At 37.7% G+C, this 14084-nt stretch overlaps 1 protein-coding gene across 2 annotated transcripts in view; it reads left to right on the top strand.

The window, feature by feature from the left end:
* The first annotated feature begins 5632 nt into the window (after positions 1 to 5632).
* The window catches only part of SULF2 (sulfatase 2), a 62643-nt gene continuing 54191 nt past the window's right edge, over positions 5633 to 14084 (top strand). For both annotated transcript variants that reach the window (XM_009644566.2, XM_009644565.2), the window contains exons 1-2: positions 5633 to 5813; positions 11225 to 11464. In XM_009644566.2, coding sequence (XP_009642861.1) covers positions 5639 to 5813; positions 11225 to 11464 — 415 coding nt within the window. In that variant the 5' untranslated portion in view covers positions 5633 to 5638. The remainder of the gene's footprint in view (positions 5814 to 11224; positions 11465 to 14084) is intronic.

Here is a 14084-nt window from a genome sequence, read left to right as displayed (position 1 = left end):
CTGCGGCTCTGCGGGGTTTCCAGCGACAGCTGGTGCCGTAGCGCTCGGCTTCGCGTTGAGCAAATTACCGTGTGTATCCGGGTATATATATCCGTGTATCTGAAGTTCTGTATGTATCTGCATATGTATATACAAAGCGTGATTTATTTTTCTTTTTTGTATGCGGCTACAAAAAATTGTGTTTACTTGGTAGAATGTATTTGTGTATTTTAAAGCACTTGCATTCATTCCCTTCTGGTATTTTCAGAAGTGAAAGTCTGTGCTTATTACTGTACTTAATACTAATTAATATAATTATCTTTTAAGTCAAAGACTATATCTTTGTTATTCATAAATATCTGAAGACAGTAAGTATAATAGGGAGATAATTCTTAATCTCTTTCAAGTTGTTATCGGGTGATCGTTTCATGTGGTACAGAAAAATGTGTTCAGTATTGTGGATTTTGGGGATCCAAATAGCAATTTAACCTATCTGAGGACTAACTAATTTTATATGTATTATTGGGAAGCTCTAATAACAACATGCAAGCACTGAGCAGAAGGAATAGTAAGGGTTCATGGAAAGTATATTGTGCTGTTTAAAACGCTTCTTAAAATATCAAGTCCTAGGGAAACTTAACTAATTTATAATTCAGTTTTATTTAAAATAAAATTCCAGAATAGGAAGAGATTCTGTAATGCAAGTAAGCTTCCCTGTGATAAATATTTAGCTTTGGTATAGAGTTCACCAGCATAAGGAGAGCAAGTCAGAATAACAAGTCTGAAAGTAATTCGGTGTTCTAGTAAGTCTGGAAGCTCATTCCTGACTTCTGAAGAAATTGTAGATACTTGCAAATAAAAATACTTGAGCCATAGTTTGTGTAGATAAATCAACACAACTGTAATCTTTGAGAGTCACATTTAGCACTGGGGGTTTGATTTTGTACTTCCTCTTAAATTTCTTACTGCCTGAGGAAAAAAACCCCTGAAGTATAAAACTGTCAGAAAACACAGCGTGTTGTTAGATTACAGCAGTAATGTTGATACCAGCCTTCCCCTGAGAACCTGGTTTGATTGCAAACAAGATCCTTCTCAATCCACATACAAAAATGTGTTTATCTCTTACAAACAAAATATAATGGTTTCAAATGATGGTTGACAGCTTCAGTGAAAAAGGAGTTATCGTAACCAAAGCTGGATGTGTAGGAGTGACTCAAGAGTTAAAAGAACAGCAGCACCGCTGAATCCATTTAACTGGCAAAGCGGTTTTAATTGGGTTGGTTGCTAGGGAATGGCTCTGGCACCATGTATTTCAATGAATTTAAACATTGGACAAATGGCACACCTAAGTCTGCTTAAATAATACACCTGGCGTTGGCTCTGGCCGTATTTGGAGCAGGTGCGTGTTGCTTCTTGCTAAATGGTTTTCCCTTATCATGCAGTTCCACTGTGTGGCTTGCATGCTGTTACCCTGTTCTGTGGTGGCTGCTGGGTGAGTTGAACTTGCTATACCAATTCTGTATTTAGTGTTTTGCATTATGCTTATTTAAAAAAAAAATGTAAACATAACTAGAAACAGCTTTCTTAGAAGTAGGCTTGAAGCAGGATTAACTTATGTATTTGATACAAGAATTAATTTAGTTACACGTTTGTACCTTTCCTGTTACAGAAAGAGTCAGATACTACTCTTGATTATGTTGGGATAACTTAATTATTTGACTTCAGTGAAGCTGCACTGGGTTTATGCATGGGACAGTTGTGTTAGGACTTGCATTGGCGAGCGTGGGAGCGCCAGTGTGGGCAAGCCACTGGCATTTTCCAGCTCTGCACACAGAGCCTGTTACATCTGTGCCAAGCAATACTAATCAATAGCGTGTTCAAAATACCATCTGGGGGCAGAACTGACACAGGTCGTCCCTGTGCATCCTGCTTGTGCTTCTGTAGAACTGACATTAATTACTGAGGGCAGTATTAAAAAGAAGTCTTTCCTTGGTGTAAATGCTGCTTGGGAACAGAAGGTTGCTCTGTTCATTCATAAATAGAATAAATGTACTGAAGTTCAGCTTTATCACTTCAACATTTATAATGCGACTTGGTGTAATGTTCTGTGTTGCCACACAGGAGGATTAAGTTTGGCTCTATTCTCATTCCCCATACTAGTAGGAGTTATGAACAAAAAGAGGCAGCTGTATCTAATTTAAGCTACGAAGGGAGTCAGGGACTTGTTAAACTTGACCGTAAGCCATAGAAAATAAGAGGACCAGGCTTTCTTTAAAGCAGCCTTCATAGGCTTAGTAAAGCTCAGCTAGATGCCCCAGCTGAAGAACATTTCATATATTTCTGCTAGCACTTTCCTAAATATAAAACAGGGGTGACCAGACTTGTTAGATTCATCTGTGTAATCTGGGAAAAAACAAGAGGCATACGTAATTCTCATGAGAGCAACTACAGATTAAGCATCTTTAATATTGGAGGATGGCCTGCAGAGGCACATAAAGCGGTGGACCATCTGTACCACTCAGATCAAAATGCATCGTTGGAGAGGGTGCTATATTAAAAGTGAAGGCGGACTGGGGCACTGCCGTGGAACTCTTCAGGCTTTATCTATGACTTGCAGATTAAACTTGTTGACAGAAGTGGGGAAAGGACTGTTAATGGTTCTATTTCTTCCCTGAAGTTCACTGAAGACTAGGGGTTAAAAAAAAATCAATCTATATTTGACCACTGGCAATCTGTGCGAGAGACTCTTCTGTTGCTATTTTGAGAATTAGCTGGCTTTTAGATTTTACTGCATATATGCTGTTAGTTGTGGCATGTCTGTCTTTTATGAATACATACCTCAAGAAATGGGTTATTTTCTAAAATTGCTTTAATTTTCTTACCTGGTTATTGGTATGAGTTTTGCACATAATTACATCCTTTGAGTTGGTTCCCAGCAGTACTTACCTCGATAATAATAGGAACATAACACATCAGAACTGTTGAAAAATCTTCATCAGGGAGGGGGTTGAAAAAGAGATAACAGGTTTGGTAGAAGATGCCTGTTGCACTTGACATGAAATTCTCTCCTCCACCCGCAGTATCCTCTCAGAGAGAACGAATTCTTTTAACCATAGATATGTGTGGACAAGATAGCTGTGGAATAGTAGTTTATGTACATCCCTAAATGTGTTAAGTATTCTATAGATAGATAAGTGGCTCTCTGAGCTGGGGACAATTTCTATTTTTAGATACAATGGAGCAAGGGGCAATAAACTGTGAGGAAAAGACGGGCTTGTGGGGCGAGAGGCAGTAAGGTCATGAGGCTACTTCCATGCATTTATTTAAAAGAAGTAAGAAAAATGCAAGGAAGACTGTTACACGCACAATACAGTGAATGTAGTTATGAGCAGGTACAATGAGAATGGACAGCCTTCTCAGTGCTGCAAGAAAAGTCAGCAAATGCTGTTATTCTGAGAAGCTATTGGCTAGTATAGAGCACAAAAAAACCACATCAACTTTTAGACCTTCAGAAAAATGGTTGTGTGTAATGAAAACGTCCATGTTGTCAGTTGTTTGGTGTTTGGGTTTTCTTTTAAACAGAAGTAATATGGAGTAACTTCTGAAGAGCAAAAGCCATTTCTGTATCCCTTCCCCTCAAAAAATGGTGTCCAGGAATATGTGCCTGATAAACTAACTTTTTTTTTTTTTCCCTCCCCTTTTGAAACAGATCCAGGTTTGCCTTTCAAGCTGCTTTTAACTACTCTGGAGAGTAGCAACACATTGAACCTGACATGATTCTTCCCAGTTGTACTGCTGCAGATGGAATTCTGAGTACAAGGAATGAAAATTGATAGGACTTGTCGGTGTTCCTTCTGCTATAGCCTGGCAAATCTCTGAGCAGCAGCAGAGGTACTAAAGCTGTATCTGTAAATTTAGGAAGTTGGACTTTTATCCTTCCCTGCACATTGGAAGAAGTGCTAGGATATTTAAAATCAATTTTTAGTTTCTATGAAAAAAGTTAATTTCACCTGCCTGTGAAACTCACCCGAGAGACTAGTAAGGAAGAGGATTTTTCATTTTCTCAAAACCTATTAGTGGACATTTTTGGAAAGCAACCTTAATAAATATTGCATCGTACTATAGCTACATATCTGTTGACTTATATGAAAATTCAATATGCATTTCTTAAATAAGCATGGAAGCCGAGTATAATTTTTCAGACCAGTGGTTTTGCTATTGCATGAGAACTTTCTTAATCAAAGTTTATCTCAAAGAACAGACACTGACAGAGATGAAGTAATAATGCGGCCATGAAATAATCTGCTAGGGGAAAAACTGTTTTCCCAAGTGGCTTTAGGGACAGAATAGCCAATGTATTTCTGTACGTAAAATACACTGTGCTAGGTTCTTTCTACTCAGCTATTTCTGGTCTTTACAAAAAAAAAAGATAGTCTCCCTTGTAATGCAGTGAAAAATCAATTAAAAATGACACAAGAGATCATTGGCACCAGTCCAGGAAAAGGCAGGCAGCAAGGAGGGAATTCATCAAAAACTGACTGATCACTGGATCTGATGGTATAATTAGTACTTGATATTTTCAATACAGTTTGGTACTGTTATTTTGACTTCCAAAAGCAGGAGAAAATCTCTTTATACCAGAAGATCACTGAGCAAAACTATGGTTTCAGAAATTCTTCAATACACTTACTCATTTTTTGGAATCTCCTTTTAGGAATTGCTAAGATTTTTTCACTGGCTCATTAACAGGAGCGGTACCAGTTAGATGTGCTCTGATTTGCAAACAGGTCAATTTTGGGGCATTGTCTTTATGATGGAGAGAAGTCATAGGCAGTGCAAGTAATTTTGGTGCATCCATTCCCAAACATTTGCAGTAATGGGCCTTCAGATGTGTTCATTAATAATAATGAGATTTTTAAAAAATAATCTTGGAAACCAACAGAAATGCTGAAGGGATATCGCACTAACATCAAAGCTGTAGTAGACTTCAAACACTGTCATACCATAGTTCCAAGATCTGGGCAGCTCTGCTCTCTAATGAAATTTGTAAGATAAATCAGTGTATAACAAGTGTTCTGTCTGAGGATGCTCTATGAATTTGCAAATGTGTTGTTAACTCAGTAAATTTTACCACAGTCCTGTTTAAAAATATGGATAGACGTGGGGTCTTTTCTTCAACATCTGCATTTTTGATGCAGTAAACAAAAATGTCATCTCAAACTGTCCCAGAACCTTGGGGAAGGAGATTGCTTTTTATGTGTATCAAAGCAAAAGTAAGAGTTTGATACCCTGCTAAATCCTTGAACTTGCTGCCAAATTTGAGCATAGAGTGAAACTTCATTGCCTATGTTAGTAATGGCTTATGAACTGCAAATTTTTCAGCTTTCTGCTCCTAGCTGGCACTAGAAAAACATTCAGTTGCTTTGTTGTTGGATTTGGTTTTGCAGTTTGTTTTTTTTTTCCCTTAGGAGTTAGATTATTTCAAGTATATTGCTTTTTACTTCTTTGGAGAGAACCATGCCTTTCTTTGGGGGGGACAAGAGGGGTCAAGGTATAAATACATACTTGTTTCCCTCTCCCTTATAGGAGATCTGCAAACAAAAAAGAAATAGAAGCCATTAACCTACCTTGTTCAGAGAGAACACTAAATCAGCACAATATGGCACAGCATAGTATTGTCCTTGGATTATTCATGATGACTGCTTTATCACTGTTGGATGGAAGTTCAGCTTTCCTGTTAAATCAGCGTCTGAAGGGAAGATTTCAAAGAGACCGTAGAAACATCCGCCCAAACATCATCCTTGTTCTTACTGATGATCAGGACGTAGAACTTGGTAAGAGCCCAACATAAAGAGAATTTTAGCTAACGAGTATGGCACCCGCTTTTCCCTGAAGCTAGATTCTTGTGTTCAAAATAATTATCCTTTTCAATATGAAAAATGATAGGAAGAACAAGTAACAAAAGTTTAAACCTACCTTTATGTAGAAAATAATTTCCATCTGTGTGCAATTCAAGGACAGCATAGTCTCAACTTAAAATGTCAAACTTCCTGTTTCTGTGGGAATACCAGATTCCTGCCTGTCTGTCTTCATCTAGACATCTAAACTATGATTCTGGCAATTGCAAGTGTAACCTAGGAAGCTACAAGCCAAAGCAGTAGGTTTAAATTCATAACTGATTATTGCACCATGTAATTACCCAAATTTTTGGGGGTAATTGCAGACATTCATTACATATACAATTTTAATTTTAATTACTTAAATGTTACCTAACATAGTCATACTATTCTTAGTGTTGTCCATTTAGATGTGTAGTTAATTACTGACCAAAATCACTTAGTATGAAAAGGTTTTACTGTATTATTCAATGCTGTGTTAATTGTTGAAGAAAGGAGATGAAGATTAAACATAGGCTTTGCCTAATGAATTAACTGACAGAGTTTGTGTTTTGTTCTGTTACCTGAACAAGCTTATATTTACCAAATGTTGTCTGTAGTTAGGAGAAGTGATTAGTACAAACTAGTTTACATTAATAATTTTGCATTAGAAATATGCGTTTAGTGACTATAAAGCCTGGATCATCTGAAAGACAAGAGCTTGTATATGTGCAGTCTGGTGGGGGTTTTTGACAGTTACTGCATCAATTTCTAGTATGGATGGGAAAAATTGGAAAACAGACCTCATGGAAGAAACAGAACACAATAGTGAAGTTAATGAACTTATATTACGTATACACTTACTCATCTACTTGGGAAGTTAATCACAGCAATGTGGCAGTGTTCTTACAGATGCTTTCTTTTTATCAGTATTGCTGCCTTTCTGCAGTATCATAGATGTCACGTTCTTCTCCAAGGTGGTGTGAAAGCCCTCTATGGCAGTAACCCCACCACATACAAATGTAATTCAAATTAGTGGAATCAGAAGATTTTTTTGTTGTTGTTTTCACTTTTTTTTTTTTTTAAATGGTTATTTGGATCACAAATAAAGCCATTTAAATAATGCATACCCATAAGAACCTAAGTACGTTATCTTGCAGGCTCAGAAGGTGGTCCTAAAAAATTTATCATCTTCTGTGTTATGCTAGCCTGCTTGTTCCTGATGCAATTGTCTCAGTCCTTTGGGCAGTATATTTCTCTTCTCTGATAATCTGATGCCTTCCAATTTCAAGCATAATGGGCATGTGTCCACACAAATTAGGATCTAACTAAGGAAAATCCATTTGATGAAGCTGAGATTTGATATTAGTCATCTGCCACTAATGGCTTTGTGAGACCCAATATTTGTTTGAATTAATTTTTATTCTTGTCTATTGTCTGGTGAGCTGTCCAAGTTAATCAAAATTGCCATTTGTGGGGATTGTGGTTAATGCATTTAAGAAAGATGAAAACAAGATGTGAATTACAAATAAAAGCTAAGGAAAACTTGGAAGCTATGAAAGCGTAGCAGAGGAAGCTGTGCATAACTAAGATTTCATCTAAGAATATTCTGTAACTGAAGGGTATTGTAGCTTTCATTGTTCTTTTGTGGCTCCTTTTGAGGCAAAGGGAAGACAACACAATCTCAAGTGCTCTCAATAGCCTTTCCTTTATTTAATTTAAGATAGATTTAACAATGTACCCAGTAGCAAGTGGAGTTTACCAGAAAGAGAATGTCATCCTTTCAGGAGAGTATAACTTTTTTTTTTGTTTTTTTTGATTTACACTAGTGTGAACCATGAGTTTAAAACCTCAGCCTTGTATTGAAAAAAGGAAAAGATTGATGAGGGGCTGATGAAAAGGATGCAGAATCTCCAGGTCAAAGGAGAATGAGTGTAAATTGTAATGGATACAAATGGGAGAAGACAAATGAGAACACCAAGAACTACTGAAACGTACACACTCATTTGACTGTCTAATCAAAAGAGTTGTACTGACAAGCAGAGTATAAAGAAGAGGAATATCCTGACGAGGAGAAAGAATTAATTAGAAACAAAGACTTTTTTTTCCCCATTAGAGCCATTTTAAGTCCAAGTTGGTATAATGCTGATGTCCCCTGTGTGATAGAATCAGCATCTCCAGTTTAATTAGGTTTGCCTACCATATTGCTGTGGTTTAACAAACCAGCTTATTTCATTATCTCATAGTTGGAGAAAGATCTGATTGTTCAGAAGATATTTCAGCCACATTAGAGAAATCTGAGTGAGAGGTGATTTGTATGTTCTTACAGCTTCCTCTGAAAAACTACGAAAGTGGCATGGCAGGTACTTTTTCTTAGTTATCTTAGTTAATTAAGGGTACAGTTAATTAACATTTTGGGGTTCAGTTAACTTATCTGTGTATGGATACCACTTCTTAAATTGTGCTTCAGGGTAGACTAAGTCACTTGGGACTTAATACAAGTTCTTCAACAGCTGGAGCTCCCTAAAACTTGTAAATTATAACCTCTGCCAACAAAACACAACTAATGAGAAAGTCAATATTATTTCATAAACAACTAGCATATTTTACCCATTAGTCAAAATAGCAGCCCTACCCCTAAAGTGATCTGTGCAGACACAGTAAGCGAAGTTATGGATACCACACAAATTTCAAGTGGAATCTCAACCTATGCTTTGCTTCGCTTTGTTCAGTGAACAGCTTGGATGCATCAAAATGATTAAACTTTCATATTTTCACGGTAGTCCAATGGAATTTTTTTTTAAATAGCTTAAAATTTCAAATTTAACTGCTAAATAATTTTTATTTATTATCAATAGTTTTAGACAGGTAACAGAACATTGTCTGAATTAAATATTGAGACTTCAAAGCATGACTTCCCCTGATACATCCACTAATGAAACCCCGGAAGGTTTTCCAACTCTAAAGGTGATTTGGTGAGGTTCCAGTTGCTTGATTAACACATAACTAATCTTCTGCCACAGAAAGATCAATTTCTACTATTTTTCATAAGTCTATATTTGTATTGGAGGCAAGCTGAAGAAAATAAGTTTTGGTTGGCTGGTTTAATGCTGTTTAAAATATTTAAAGCTGGCCTACTTAAGACTGTACAGAAGAGTATGCTGGATTTTTACCTTCCACTGATCTGTCACTCTGTGTTAGTTCTGAAGCTGGGGAAGCAGATTAGATCATATGTTTTTGTATTAAAGACTGTTGATATATAGGGCCTTGTCATTACAGCAGTTTTATTAAAGGAGGTTACTGTCCCCAAGGGGAGTCTTAACATGTACTGTTATTTATGCACAGATGCCTCTGTCATTTAAAGGGGTTGTTTGATTGTATTTTAATATTGGGATGAGAAAACATTCTTTTGGTCTGCCTATTTATGCTTGGGCTAGCTCATAAGACAACACAGAGGAAATGTCCACAGTTTTCAGGCTCACATAATGTATAATTGACTGTTATAATTGTTAACTGTGTTGTTAGTGCCTTTGAGGACAAACACTTATCCCACGGCTATGGAAACAAAAAATCTTGCTTTCTTCAGGAACTTGATTGTTGTCACAAAGTGATGTGACAGAGATGTGCTCTGACCTGAGAAATGCACAAACAAATTTTTAAATTTTTTTTTTTATATTCATTCCAATAAAATGATTTCAAGAAAACTAATACGATGGCAGTTTCTAGGTGAAATGATCTACAGTAGCAATTAACCTTCCTTCATGGTGCCAGAGAGTCAGATTTCGTATGTGGCTTATGACCATTTTCCCTCTAGGTTTTGACTCCTGGTTATATCAATGTGCCCTGTATCAAATCGACTTACTGTTGCAATTTCATAATGAAATCCCTGCCTAAAGAGCTTAGAAGAAACCTAAACCCATTATTGACAGAAACAACATACAGTTTGTGCCAGATGGTTGCAGGATGCATTGATTAAAGCTGAACTATTAATCCAACTCAACCTTGGGTAAGTTAGCCCCAACCCTACTCCAGCATGAACCCATACCTTCATCTCCATGTTGTCTATTGGCTTTCCCTGCTCATAACAAGAAGGGAGGGTTGGTGATGGAAAGGTTTACTCTCCTTTGCAAGGTCATGCTGATCACAGGTACCATTACAAGCTCTTTGGAAAATGGAAATTCTTCCTAGATCAAGTATAACTCACTCTGATGCAGTTTTAAGTACCAGGCACCAAGAGATGAGGGAAACAAAATCTCTTTTTTTTCTTCTGATCCTTGGTGTTTCTGCATGTAGGAAGAACTCTGATATGGATCCAGATTTAGCTAGGTGGTTGTCTGTGGTAGAGATCCAGTCCTTGTCCAAAGCCTTGTCTTAAGTAGGAAACAACAGCCATTTGGCAGCAGTGTGGCTTTTAGTAATTGTTGGCAAAAAGACTTTTATTCCCGTTACCCCAATTCATCCAAGTCCCCACCAGTTAAACTGGCTTGTTTGTTTTTAGATGATGGTTATAAATGACACGATGTTATCTATCCCAAGTAGTCATCTAAAAACCTGATTCTGCAGAACCAAGTCTAAGAAAATTCATAGAGTTTTAGGTAACTATTATCGAAACGGATCAAGTGGACAGATGGAACTCAGTGGGCTGCTTATAGAAATTATTATGAGGGCTTTACTTTGTCTTCGGTTCAGTGAAAGTTACAGAAATCAATACCTGCTAATAACTCACGTAAGGGAAAAAAACCTTCTATCTAGAGAACAGCTCTAGCAGACCCTGCTTGAGCAGGGGGTTGGACTAAATAATCTTCAAGTGTCTCTTCCAACCTCAATGGTTCTGTGATTCTGTAATTACAACCCTCAGCCTTTTGCAGAAGGTTGGCACGAAAGGCAGTGCATCAGGTATCTTCTGAAACCAAGGATTAAATAATGCTTAAGGAGTATGCAAACTTTGGTCAGGGTTGCTGCACAAAGTGAATTTCACCCTCAGGCCACGTTGTCTCAGCCTAATTCATGCTGGTTCTTGCCTTCAGCTACTGGAACAGTACTGGTGGCTCCAGAAAGGCTGCACAGATAGTGCAGATAGTTATAGTGGTAAATCTTGAGCCTAGAGAGAGAGAAATTTAAAAAGCGTTATGATCTATGTCAACAGGTTGGCGTCAATCTTAACTTAGGACTTCAGTAATTGGTCCTTCTTAAAACAGTGGGAAAACTTCACTGGAGGAGGGAGAATAAACTCTCTGGATTTGGGTTAACTATGAGATTACAGTGCCCTTACTACCTGTGCTTCATTCTGGTCTCTGATGTAACACGTGAGCTCTTGGCTCTTGTGACTGAAACAAGAAAATAATTCTGAGATGGTTTTCTTTTTCCAGGTTCTATGCAAGTGATGAATAAAACAAGGCGGATCATGGAACACGGTGGTGCTCATTTCATCAATGCCTTCGTGACAACACCCATGTGCTGCCCATCTCGCTCCTCTATTCTTACGGGGAAGTATGTCCACAACCACAACACTTACACTAACAACGAGAACTGTTCTTCTCCGTCCTGGCAGGCTCAGCATGAAATACGTACGTTTGCAGTGTACCTCAACAACACAGGATACAGGACAGGTAAGATCAAGGCTGGCTCCATCTGAAACCTTCTGTAGACTTAATAGTACAGAGGCTAATGTATATAATATTTTAATTTGTTCTTGTGATGGACTGCAGCAGTGCAGAATGCCAGAGCTTCAGTCCTGTATGTAGGTTAGCTTCCTTGTACTTTTACTTGAGGAAATTTAAACAAACAACTTTTTTCAGAAGCTGGGAAGGATAAAATAATGTGCATGCTTGAACCAAAGGCAAGAAAGATGCTATGGAAAGGAATTAGTGATTTGAATTTTTCATAAGACAGATTTATTAATCTAAGAATACAAGAGAAGGGACTGCTCCTTCTGTGCTTTGGATCAGACCTGTCAGCTGGATTGGTTTCTTCAGACAATCCATTCCCAGAAAGGTGTTTAGGATAAATAATGACTGAGGAACAATCAGCAAGATTAAATGTACTCCTGAGAAACAAATTATCCTCTGTGCATGCAGTGCTCCTTACGAACAAATATCCTGTAGAAAGGATTTCAGAAAATAGGTATCACATGTTTCACACCTGTTTCCTTCTAGCATTCTCCAGACGTGGTCCTTGCCTGTTTACAGAGGTTTCGTCACTTTTCTTGCTAATGCCTTTTGGTCATGATGAGAAACAGGCATAAACCTGGTTCTGTTTGTGTTATTTATAGTATATATACTATAGTATTGTAGTATAGTAGTTATTGACAATATACATTTTTTTCTTTGAATTTATAGCATTTGAGACTTCCAGAAACTACTATAAATCTTGAATAATAACTGTAACAAGAACATTATTTTCTTTCTAAATATTCATGTGAGTCTTACATGTTGTTGCTGTGAAGTCTTGGTCTTAAAACAAAAAAGTAATTTCCTTGTTTTGCTTTTCTAAAATAAAGACCTGAATTAACATGGAAAGAAATAAATTAGGGGAAGTGCACATACCTTATTAATTGGTTGCTGTTTCCCTCCATTTATCATTCCTGGCACTAATACCAATGATTGTATGGATACCACACCAAAGTTCATGTTTTGTTTTTAATTGATTATTTTGTGTTTACTGATGTTTGTTGTAATAATTTTTATATTTAGTGACTATTTTAAGCACCTGCCATTTCTACTAACTTGTGTGGCTATTGCAGGTGTCCTGGTATTTATGTCTTATATTCTTACACTAACTTAATGTTTAAATTTAGACCCAAGATCTTAGAAATATAGATATTACATTTTCAGTCTGCCTCTCTCAATTTGCAAATTGGAACACACAGAAATAGTACTTTTACAAGTACAAAGCAATCTTCACGTGTAAATGAGATCCTCATTCATGTGGTTAAATGTGGTATGTTATTATACAAATTTAAATGGAAATTGCCATCATTGGAGACTGGTGTTCATTTCTGATCTCCAGTTAAAGTCTGCAGTTACCCTCTATGAAGGATGTCAGCGGTAAGAAGGTGGGGGGTTTTGGTTTTTTTCCGAAGGATCTGATCAGATTTACCTGCTGCAGAAATAGCAGCAAATTGGACTTTAGAACCTTGTTCACTCAGTTTCTCAAGTGTCAGAAGTGAATTGCTAAGGAGAGTATTTTGGAGATTATGAATACAGTTCCTCTGAAATGGGGAGTCCTCCTTGAACATGACTGTAGTGAACAAGATCTGGAAAGCACAGGAGTTCATTGTGGAGTTTTTCAAACTAATTTTTTTGAGGTCCGTGGTAGTTCTGGTTTGCTCTGCAAACATTCAGTTAACTTCTTGATCCCCAGCCCCCCTTTTTTTTTGAAGGAGTAGAAAAAGAGGCCATGAGGAATAAGGCCTTTTGAGGCTTGCTTTTATTTTAAGTTCACAACCTTGGAGCGAGAAAGCTATTATTTCGGAAGGGAGTTTATTTTTTTCTTAATTCATAAGCCAGGCCTTCTCCATGTGTTTTTTTCTTCTCTTTTTCTCTTTTGTTTAAACTTGAAGGAAGAAACTGTACTTTCCTACTCCACTTAACCTTCCCTCTGTTTTTCTTTTCTGCCGCTCATTTCACATCTCCTTGCCCTCTTCTCTATTCATTGTGATCTCCCTGTGTTTTGTTCTGTTGCAAAAGATGATTCTGCTGGGGACCATTCTTTCTGTGTTGTATTATTTTCCCTGTGGCGGTGGCATTTCTGGTTTGGATCTATACAGACTTGTGCTGCTGCCGCCGTTGAGGAGCATGCTGGTGGTGGGCAGGCACAGGGGGGCCGTGCGGCACAAGTTTCTCTTGCACAAGTTGCAAGTAAAAAATATGAGAGGAGATGGCAAATGTGTAACTCCTATAATTGTTTCTCAGTTTCAGCCTTGGTTGTCAGTTTTATATTTTTCAACTTTGGCATAAAAAGTTTCACCAACTTTGTTAGACACTGGACTTGGCAGAATAGGGATGAAAGGAAGAGGCTGAGCTCAAGGGAATTTCTGTCTTTAACAGTCTGGCTTTAACAGTCAGGATTTTGACAGTCATAGGGCTCACTTTATGTGGATCAGTTAAAGTAAATACCATGGAACCCAAGGCTGCTGGGGAGCGGCTGAGGGACCTGGGGGTGTTCAGCCTGGAGCAGAGGAGGCTGAGGGGAGACCTTATCGCTCCCTACAACTGCCTGAGAGGAGGG

The sequence above is a fragment of the Egretta garzetta genome, unplaced genomic scaffold (assembly GCF_000687185.1).
Source record: "Egretta garzetta isolate BGI_Z169 unplaced genomic scaffold, ASM68718v1 scaffold178, whole genome shotgun sequence".
In the NCBI taxonomy this organism is placed as follows: Eukaryota; Metazoa; Chordata; class Aves; order Pelecaniformes; family Ardeidae; genus Egretta; species Egretta garzetta.
Note: the sequence above shows the minus strand (reverse complement) of the source record. Positions and strands in the feature narration are given on the sequence as shown.